General features: G+C 41.4%; 1 protein-coding gene across 1 annotated transcript; it reads left to right on the top strand.

Annotated features, from left to right (window-relative positions):
- The first annotated feature begins 3,718 nt into the window (after positions 1-3,718).
- Positions 3,719-9,385, top strand: C9H2orf80 (chromosome 9 C2orf80 homolog). Its single transcript, XM_062498599.1, has 8 exons — positions 3,719-3,759; positions 4,599-4,680; positions 5,138-5,220; positions 5,368-5,455; positions 5,861-5,938; positions 7,874-7,964; positions 8,551-8,669; positions 9,299-9,385. The coding sequence occupies exons 1-8, from the start codon at positions 3,719-3,721 to the stop codon at positions 9,383-9,385; spliced, it is 669 nt and encodes a 222-aa protein (XP_062354583.1).
- The last annotated feature ends 1,931 nt before the right edge of the window (positions 9,386-11,316 follow it).

The raw sequence follows: 11,316 nt of genomic DNA, 5'->3' as shown, positions 1-11,316 counted from the left end.
GCCTCAGAAAAGGCCCAGCGTTCTTCTCAAGGACATACGCCACCCAAAAATGGGGGTGTTTTTTTCAGCTCTGAGAAAGACAGTTAAATGTGACCATTAAAAGGAATTACTTTTCTTCCTACGTACTTCACGCTTCAGTGAAGTTAACGCAGTTTTCCAGACACCTTTGAATTTGCCCTCAAGAAGCTGAAATTACATGTGCTGGTGTGGTGATGTTAAATATTGCATGGAAATGACAAGGAAATACAGGAAAAACAGCCAAATACTTAAAAAATGAATTTACATTGAAGGTACCAAGGGAATAAAGCTGCTAAAAACATGTGTGTTTTCCCAAAATGGGTTCTTTTACCTGGTGTGCACCTCACAAAGAGTTGAGGCATTTGATATTTGTACAATTCTGCACAGAAAGGAGTGTGCTGGGTGTCAAATCCACTAGGCTGGCACGATGACTATCAAAAATTATCATTATTCGTACATTTATTAAAGAAAGACATTAATATTCATTGGCTGCAAGTTACATAGTTCTCTAATTAGTATTCTATCTGCTGTTATAGTCTACGTTCTCAATCTCTCTTCTTTTGAGTTGGTGAATTTAATGAGTTGGTGGTTGCAATCTCCCTTGCCAGAATTACCTTCTACCTACTTAGGGCTGACTTCAGCACAGTTACTGAGTTGGTTTTGTTAGTTTCTTCCTTATCTTGGGAGTTCTGCCAAATGTCCTCATGGCTTGTAAATTCTGCATTCTGTTTCCACTATCGCTAGTACATCCTTCTCCCAGACTTTGTTAACGTCCCTCTGGAGCTGAGATTATTGAAGCATTTCAAGCTCTAAACCTCAGAAAGGCAATTCTACTGATAAGTAATTTATCTTTCTAACACCTGAACATCATACCTTCTGCCACAGACAAAGCTAGCCCTTTGCAAAAGTCCTAAACCCTACTGTTTTATGAGGTATTTGTTAATACATTAGCAGATGTGCATTAGATGATGGCAATTATTAAAGAAATTTATTAATTCCCACCTAATTAAGTAGCAGATTGACAAAACATCCTCCATACCTATCCTGAAAATCAGATGTGCAGTGGGTAACAATTCTGTAGGCACACGGTCCTACCTGTAGCTTTCTTTCTTGCTCTAGGGAAACAGACTGCCATTAAATGCTAGTGCTATGGGTGTGGGGAAATTATGTAAGTATCCTCTAAGACATATTCTGTGTTCCACGTGTGACCAATTCCACAGTTGGGGGGCCTAAATGTTCTCAACTAAGTTTATTAAGCATAGTGGTCAGTAAATTAAATTCACAGCTGGCTTCTTAAAACCAGAGACCCTTTCCCACAAAGCTTTATTGAAATAGTGGAAATCCTTGCCAAGAGATATTGCAGATGTCGTTGCTCAAAATTTCAATTTCACTTACTCCAAAAGTGATTGGACAAATTTGTTGAAGTTAAAAACAAGAGCTATTAACTGCCAAGGCAACGCTTTTTGCTCAAGAAGGTCCTGCATTGGAGAACAGAGAAATACACTGACAAACTTTGATGCCTGCTGGCACAGTTCCCCCACCTTTTCCCCAGGCATCCTCTAGTGAATGTTATTTTATTTTTACCAGGGAAGAGCACAAACACAGCCTCGCCTGCCTTGCAGTGATGCAGAAGCATTTCTTGCTTTGGGGGAAATGGCAGGGATCAGCTCACCCGAGGACTAGGGACCAGACTCATTTCAGGAAAGTCCCTTTATTCACCAGGGTATCACTTTTGCCACATAACAGGAGAGGGGTTGGGTTAGCAGGACTTCAGGTCAGTCCTGGCACAGCTATATTCAGTTTGTAAAGATCACTTTTCTCACTCGTCTCACCATAGCAGCAGATAAGCCCTGGGTGGGTGTAACTGGTGCAGTTTATGCCTGGCAGGCAGTAGATCTGTGTTTCTTAGAGCAAACAAGCAGCAGCTCTATGTTTGCCATGATGCCTGCATGGAGGATGCTCTCAAAAATCAAATCCAACTTAATTACAAGCTCCACAGCTGGAATGAAAGGTGAGGAAGGGCTAAGCTTGGTGCTCCTTTTGCCACAGAATAAATGAGAAAGGCAAATGAAAGAACAAAGAGAAAGCACAGCACAAATTCTACAAATGCCAAGTAGATTTCTTCCTGGGGAACATCTACGTCTCATGATAATACATTTCCTTTTATGTTTTCTTAGGTCATCACAAAGAGAGGCAACATTATGATCATGTCTCATAAACCCATTCCTGTTTTTTACTGGGAGATCATTTAATAACAGAAGTACATTTCCAAGGAGGGGGATGGCTCGTGCATTCAGAACTGCAGCCTGCAAACCTTCTTAATCTACAAAACCCCATACCCTCTCAGTGACTTGCAAGCCATCATGATAGTTTGGCTACTATCAGCAATCCCATGAAAGATGTGCCCTGCAACCATTGGAAGGACAACAGTGGGGTTTAGAGCAGCATGTTGGGACTTCTTTACTGTTAAAATTTCTCCCAATACTGTAATAAAAAACATAACACTGATGAAAGAACAAGTAGTTTGTATATGCCACAAACACTGTAAATGAAGCCCTAGATGGGCTCTGGGGAGGTATCAGGTCTAGTTTTTCATTACTCCATTTGGTAGAATTCTGAAACAGTAGTAGAAGTTGGTAGCTTCATTTTACAAGTAATTAGATCCATCAGAAAATGCAGTGAATAGTCTCTGCCTCCCTTGTTAGCAAGTCTGCTAGGTTTCCAACCAGCCACTCAGCAGTGAAACTCAATGCCTTGAAGTGTAATAGTATCATCTAGCTTGAAACTGATAACATAAAATGAAGGTTTAATCTCTTTTCTGTGGTGGTTTTGATTTGCTGCTTTTTTTCTTTTAATTTCTCTCAGCTCAGCAGCATTGTTTCTAAGCAACATGAGAAAGCAGCTGCCCTGCACGAAGCCATAATCTAATTTCCACGGCACACAAACTGAGGGGCAGAGGCAAGAAAGGAACAGCAACATCAAGAGGGAATTCCTCTTCATAAATACCTAAAGTCAGAGAGGCTCCAAACCCAGATCCTGAGGCCTGTTGCAAGAACTGACACAGGTAGAGCATTATTTCTTCTGTACATTTATGAGATAGAGAATATGGGAACAATATTCATTAAGAGCTGTGTGTATCATGGAGCAGAGGAGTAGAGCATGCACTTTGATGGTACAATAAATTGGTGGGCCAAGTGCTGGCTCCTCTCTTTGCTGTAACTTCATGTCTTATATCCTGTCTTCTTCCCAGTCCATACCCTCTTCCTACCACATAGATCTGATTAATAGACACACAGTAAGGAGAGGAAGGCACTGCTAAGAAACTGGGAACTGGCAGTGGGTCAATAGATTGCATTATATGAGAGAATATACATCACTTATGGGGGTGCAAACAAGCTGCAAGCTGATGCTTGAGGCTGATGCTCATCTTAAATGGGCTCATTCTGTCCATTTCCCATTACTAAACTCTTTACCCTCACCTTCAGTACTGTGCATGTTGTCTTCTTTCTTGATTAAAATTTTCTCAGCTCCTATTTTAATCGTAGTTTGGAAATTACGTTGGCTATATATTTGTAGGTGGTCTCCAAGTGTCCCACTCTTTTTATTTGTGATTAAGAGCATCACTGACAGAGATACTTTGTAGGATGCGCTTTTCTCTGTCTTAGACTCACTGAGTTTATGTTACAATGACAACAGGAATATGGAAAGAAAACTCCTGAAGAAGCAGATTGAAAAACTCCTGTAAGTAGTACCTGCCCACAGTTACTTGCACTGCACTTGAAATTGGCTTGTTTTCATTGCAAAGGCTTGTAGATCCTAGGTGGATGATAGCTCTCAAACCTTAGTTTTCTCTCTGGAAAGTATGAACAAACTTCCCGTGACATGCTCTTCATTTTGTGACATTCAGTGTTCAGTGGGAGACCTCACTGCACAGGTGACAGTAGAGATGTGACAGCCCAGATCTTGCTCAATGAGAGCAACCAGGGTGGTGCAGAGTTCCTCCCTTACAATTCAGCCAGGGCAGCTGCTGTCTGTAAGGTGTCTCCTAGCTCATGCAGCAGCATCTCATGCTCTTCAGTGTAGGATTGTCCAGCAGACAACTCCTAGGGAGTATAAGCAGTATTCCATCTATTCACACAAGTCCTGTGCCCATCTCCCCTAGGAATACTTGCATGGATCAGTAGCATTTAGTCTGAGGAAAGGTTACTGAATCAGGTCTCCCCTGAATGAGAAGGACAAGCACCAGTGAAGTATCTCTTTCAGTCTCTTGGCTGCACAGTGCAATTCTTCTGTTGAATCCCCAGACTTAAAGTAATTGTTTCATATTTGCACTTCTTCCCATATTTTGGAGCCTTTGGAGCAGTGGGGTTTGTGGGAAGCTGAGATTAGCAGAGATGCAAACATCTAACAGCTTTCCTACTTGGAAACTGTCTGTGAGAGATCCTGCAGCAGACTCCTAGCCCTGAATCATAGTAAATTTAGCCTTGATCTTGCACTAGCTCTAGAGTCATCGATTACATTTCCTATGCACTGGATTGCTTAGAAGCAGCTGTAATTCAGAATTTTTTCCTTGCTTTAAGGGGAGATTATGTTGGCATCAGACTACGAGAAAAAGGATTCGATCCAAGAGGACAAAGGCAGTCCACCTTTCTAGATGACATGGTAATCACCAGACTTTCTACTTTCTATTCTCATTAACTGCAAGGCTACTGAGAACTCTGGAACATGGCTGCTTGGTACAGCTAAATAACCTGTCCCTACAATGGCCAAGAAAAGAGTACTTAAAGAAATTACCTGTGAATAGCCAATCCTGGTGTAGTGTATACAAGATAATTAAATATTTTGCTGATTTTTTAGCAAGGAAAAGGTCATTTGCAGAAGGCTTTTGATTAAGTCAACTAACCAGATTATTATTCTTCATAAACCAAAGCTGTATATGCATAAGAGAACAAAGTCTTCTTGTGTATGTTTAAAGTACCTCAAACCGCCTTGAGTATCGTACAACATGAGGTATCCAGTGTGGTTACAGCTGATGTTTCCCTACAATACTCTGGTCTTTCTGTCTTCAGTCAAGCAATTACAGTCAAACACACCACATAAGGTTCCTCTGTCTTTCCAGGTCCATTACAACTTAGCCCTCAGTGTTGCTTTGATGTGGTTACGTGACTCAGATGCTCAGACTACACTGACAAGAGAGAAAATGTGAGTATTGCAAAGCCAAGGTCCTGCTGTTGCAGTTACTTACACCAGTGTGAAGATGGAGTAAAAGCAGCAGTGAATTGAGCCCAGGGCTACTTTTTGTATTTATAATACTAGGCTAATAATCTTCTTGTTCAAAACACCATACAGGAATTTTGCAGCTCGCACTCGATACACATATCCCAACCGCACTGAGAGAGAAGCTATGATATTATCTTCATATGCTGGAATACTAATGGTAAGAGGCCAAGAAAGATCTTTTGTCCTATAGAATAGAAACACTCCCTGTACCTAGAATGTCTTTGTTCATTGACAGCACAGTATACAGACAGTGCAAATATTACAAATGCATCTCATGTTTATCAAGCAGCCATTAAGTTTTGCTCAGCCTTAGAAAACAACACAGGCATTTTCAGTAAGTGGTCCTGTGAATGTACATGTTACTTAACTTGTCTCAGCCAAGTGCAAAATGGCAAGCAAGTTTCAGGACCAGATCAATGGGTTTGTACTAACAGTATAAAACATTACCAGGAACTCATGTGAGAGCTGTTTCAGAGAAGGGGATATGAGCTTGATTTCATCCATTCACGTGAAAGAATACTACTTCTGAGAGCTGAACCTCTCCTCTAACTTGTCTTCACAGAACAGCATACCTATAGAAGAGATCTTTGAGATTTACAGCATGAGGCCCTCAGCAACACACCGGCAGAGCTCTGCAAAAGTGAGTGACTTGTTTTTTCAGCACATCTGTAAAATCGAAGTTATTCTATAATATCTGTGCCTTTTAAAAAATATGCTACATTTTAAACTGAACTAATTATCCCTTTTACCCCATTAGTAATAGCAGATGAGTGCCAACCTTCTCTTAAAGCAACAAGCCAGATTATTCACCACCACTTCCTCTACCTTACAGTGTGCAAGGGAGAGGCAGGAAAAAGGCAGTCCAGTTACTGACATCCACACTAAGATGTAATCCAGGCCCTGCACCTTTGCCATAGTGAGGTTTACAGAAGAGCATTCCCACCACTACGATCTAATTAGCACTAGTGTGGAGTGGAGAAAAGAGATACTGCCTGCTTCACAAGGGCCTTGCCTCTGTTCAAAGCAAGTTTCCCTAGCAATATCTCTTTAGTCATAGAATTGCTCTTTAAAAAGTAGGAGAGGTATTACAATCTTTAATTCATGACTCAGATCACAAAAAAGTATTCTCCATGGCTCAGCTCCATAATGAAAAAGCATTTGTACTGGAATATATAGATTGTTTTTTCAGTAACATATAATTTATAGATGTTTCCTAAGCAACTATTTAAAGCTGATGTGGAATTGTAGTTAGACTAGAACAGATGGCTCACATGTAATTAACAGTGTTTCTGGTGCACTTAACTTTTTTTTTTTTTTTAATTTCAGACATGCTTAGCTGTAATATTAGTGACAGACTGACACCCAGTGTCCAGAAAGTGCTAGAGTTCATTCCAGCTCACAATTACATGCACCACAATAGCCTTGGCTGTAATCTCTCTTAGCTGAATTTTTCCACATCAAGAAGTAGAAATGTCGCTAGTTGTGATGTAGGGGCATTTCACAATATGTTATTTAGAAGGAGGGACCTTCCTCTCTGCTCCTGGGATAAGTGGGTGGATCAACTGTCCCTCCTTTTGCTGTGAATGTTACACTGGATGTTTTTACAGCCTTGCTTCTTATGGACAATTTCTTGATGAATTTCCAACCCAGGTTATTTTTAGAAATCTATGTTTTGAGTGCTTACCATATACTGCAGAGGAACGATGTTTTCTTGAAAGGTTTCCAGTTAGCTACTCATGCTGTTTCCTGTGGTGGGGTGTTTGAGTTTGCATTTGGGTTTTGGTGAGGCTTTTTTTTCCTTTGGGAGGAGGAGAGGTCAGGCTTTTTTAGCATTGTTCTATATTCTGATGTTGTGCAAGCAGAGAAAAAGAAAGAACAGAAATAGCATTTCTGCTCAGCTCATGTTACTGTCCACTTGCCTAGATCTTGCACCTTGTGGACTCAGAGACACTTCCTTAAGGATCACAAGCTAGCAAAGTTACAACATTTTCAGAAGAGAAAAAGCCAATGTTACCAGGCTCTTCAGTTTCTGTTTCAGCCAACAATACTGCTTCATTTTAGTCATGGGCTAAAGATCATTCCCACTCTACCAGAAAGGAATGGAAATGCTTTGATGAGCTGGGAAACTAAGGACACTTTATTTTTCAAAGTCCTAATTCATTTAAGAGGTTGAATCTACTGTTTTAAATCAACAGCGACTCTTGAAACTCAGCTTAGGCTTCCTTAAGAGTCCTAGACTCGAAGAGCTGGAATCCAGCCCATCTGAAAGTTCAGTCTCTGTGGATTTTTCTTTTCCCCCACTGACGTAAACTAATGGAGATTTCTTGTTATCTCTCATCAGTTTTGAAGCTTTCACTTAAATCTTGTAAATCATGTGCTAGTTTTACTAAGATATACTTAGGGAGCCCAAGTCACACCCTTGAGGCAGTTTGGATGGACACTATAAATGGTGCTCATTTATCCACCAGGACTGCTGAAGCACTTATTTTAACTTCTGCTGACCAGAAGAGTGTGCCCATTGTCTTAGTACATAGTTTCTGCAGGTGTATGAGTCTGTGAGTTATTGTCCTTTCAGGACCACTGCATTCAACCTTTCAAGATCTCCTCCCTGCATCCATCTGCCATGCTGACTGCCCCACAAGCTGCAGAGTATGCCTGGAAGAAAAGTGAGCACATTTCACCCCAACTCCTACAAAACCAGGGCAAGAAAACAACAGGCAGCAGGACCTGGCCCAGCAGAGCCACCAAGTTACAACCTGCTGAGCTCTAACAGCTGGACATGGAAAGGATGGTGTAAACCTTGGGCTGTGCCCATTCTCTTGGGGGGATGAGGGGGATGTAGAGGTGTTTCGTCATTGTAGCCTGAAAATGGCATCTTGCTCAGGCTCCTGAAATTCATGACAATTGCAAAAGGTGCATTTTCCTCAAATAGAGGTAAACAAGATTACATGTTTCCAGTAGAATCAGCCTTTATGTTGGTCAATTATTTGCTTGCTTTTAAGCCTGGACTAATACTAGAAGTTTTGCAAAGGTCAGTAATGCTACTGGCCAGTGAAAGCCACCTACAGTTTGCCTGTTTCTTTTCCAAGTGCAGCAAAAATGAGAGTAACTTCAGGAGCATTAAAGAATTTGAAGCCTGAACCTCTTACTTCCAACCATGTATTGCGAGTGGACCCATGCAGTAGGTCTGTAAACCAGCCTGGTGGCACTCTATATGCTCAAGATGATACAAGGCTCTCTCTCTCCCCCAAGGCATCAAGTACCAGACACCAACAACACATCAAAAGCAAGGCCCTCATTCAGCAAGGAGAGCTAAAAATGACTGCAAGCAACTGGACACACTGACCAGAGGAAAGCTACAGGGTGACAAAGTAGGTGTGGAGAATTCACACAAGCCAGTAAAACAGTTTTTGCAATGCAACACAATGTCCCAGTCTTGTCTACCCTTCTCAGCTCTCTTTAGCATGAGATGTTTCATAGCAACACTAAAGAATGTCAGCTCTAAATTGGACTGCATTACATTGGCAGGAGATGTCACTCGTGAGCTGGAAAGTCAACTCCAGTAATACACACATGGAAAGCATTCTTCTGCTTAGTATTCCTGAAAAAAACCAAAACACTTACTACCATCACTTTTAGGTTAAAAGAAAAGAAAGCCTTTTTTTAAAGAAATTAACAAAAAACCTGACTCCATGAAGAACCCAGCAATGTCAGATTAGCCTAGTATGTTCATGAAATAGTTTCTGCCTTTCTATTTCTCTGTGATTTGCTAAAGCCTTTTGTTCACCACTGCTCCACTAAGCAACAGAGCTAAGAACACATGCCAGCAGCAGTTCTGGATTTGCTGAGCTAGAGTAAGGGGGCTCCCCCACATCCCTCAGTTCCTGCATTGCATGTCACACAGCAGGAGGGAAGCTGATCTTCCTTGCAGTCGCCATCTCTCCTGATGGATTCAGCCCTTCCTGCTGTGCTTGTGCTTATTAACATTTGCATCCTGCAGGGAGCTACAGAAGCAAAACAAGGAATTTCTCCAAGGAAGCCTGGAACAAACTCAAAAGTGAGGAAAGCAAATGAAGCAAAGACATAACAAAGACCTAGACTTCATGTACCTCACTTAGTTGTAGGTGAGCTAACTGTTGTCTTCTACCTTAGCTTTGGTAATACATTTGCAACTTGTGTTTTAGGTGGGGTTTTGTTTGTTTTTAAATCTTCACAACCATTCCTTCCTTTCCACCCTCATATCTTGGATCTAAGACATCCATTCTTCTTCCATTAGCCACTTCTCTCCTGCTTGCTCCTGCCAGTGTGTTGGGAGTTTACATTCTCCCACTGCATCCCTACTGCTCCTCAGTGCACTATTCTACTTTTTCAGAGACAATGAGCGGATGCAGCACTTCAGAGGCAGGGAACACACTTTCCCTTTTCCAGAGTGCTTTGCAACTCCCATACACGATCCAGCTTTGGCCAGGATGGTGTGGGCTGTGCCTCTCAGCTCTCTCCTTTAACCATCCTGCTTTCTTATTTTGGTAAAGGGTTCAGCTAAAGAAAAAGCATCTCCCTGCAGAGCCGAGTAGCACTGAAGTCTCTCTTCCAATCCCCATTTGTATGTCTTGAATGGTTTACTTCTTATGTCCATGCTGTGCTGCCTAACAACACTCCCCATTCACTAGATGGGCTGTCACTAATCACAGCTCAATACATTCACAAATTACAAATTAACTGGTAAGTCTCCAGTGAAACAAATTCAGTAGAACCATAGGCAGCAGCCAGTGACAGGACTTGAGCAAATTTCATCCCAACTCAAACAGCATCAGTCTGACCCGTTAAAAGCCAAATTAGAAAGAAATTGTACTTTAAAATGAGATCATTACGAGAGGGGAGGAGGGGATACTGCTGCTGAGCCCATGAGAGAACAATGATGAGGGGGTGGTTAAGATTAAACAGCTAGAGAGATTAACACCTCATGACTGTTTTTTGTTCACTGACCTGTAATAAACAGTAAGACTAACAAATAGGTGATTAGCCTTGTTTTTCCAGGTGGTGTCTTTGCTGTTAGACTACTGCCATGGTATTCACTTTTCTTTGCCTAAGATTTTGTGGTTTTAAAGATAAGACCGGCAAAGTTAAGAGGAGTAAGAACAGACATCTTATTGTAGTATATTATACTTACTATATTATTACTTACTTACTTATGCTAATAAACATAAACCCAATGTTTTATTTTCAGAGTGCAAGTACCTGCCCTTTTGCTACTCCTTCCCCTGTTGGCTGGCTGGCATCTGATTGTCTGCATGCAAAAATGAAGCCCAGCACATCACACGGTTAGCTGCTCACATGTTCAGACAGCCAGAACCAGAGAGCTGAAAAGTGCTTGTGTGTGCACCACAGGATTGGTGAATCATAGCCTTCTGCTACCTTGACTGGAAATTCCTCCTTTCCTGAGTTATATTGTCTCCAGGAAAAAAAAAAAAAAAAGTCTTTCAGTGACCAAATCAATTAGTCAGAACAACTTCAAACTCTTTCATCAGCTATACAGAAAGCAATGGACAAAGTTCAGAGCTCAGATGCAATGCAGAGTCATGAATTTCTTCTACAGGACCTAGCTTAGACATCTGATCATATGTGCACCCTATGCATCTATTTGGTGCCTAGCATTGCAGTGCAGTACTACCCATAGTGGGAAAGGTAAGAAGCCATTCTGGCTCTGTTCTTCCTAAGCACCTGAAATCATGGAAAAGGGGCAAGTGAGGAATTGAACCAGGCATTATCTACTTTTCCTTTGATAATTTAAGAGGAAATTAGTACCCCAGAGGCTGACTCCAGCAGTAGAACTCACAGTGGCAACTCTCTATCACAATTCATAGCCCAGTTTATGACACTGAAATCAGATGGTTTCAGCTAACATGCTTGACTGGACAACACAGCAGCTGAGGTACAGACATATTGTCTGCTGAACCATAGATTCTAACTTCTTAAATTGCTCCACACAGGTTTCTGAGTCAGAGTCTTTACACCACA

This window comes from Cinclus cinclus, chromosome 9, assembly GCF_963662255.1.
Source record: "Cinclus cinclus chromosome 9, bCinCin1.1, whole genome shotgun sequence".
NCBI classification, from domain to species: domain Eukaryota; kingdom Metazoa; phylum Chordata; class Aves; order Passeriformes; family Cinclidae; genus Cinclus; species Cinclus cinclus.
This window is presented reverse-complemented; position numbering and strand designations above follow the sequence as displayed.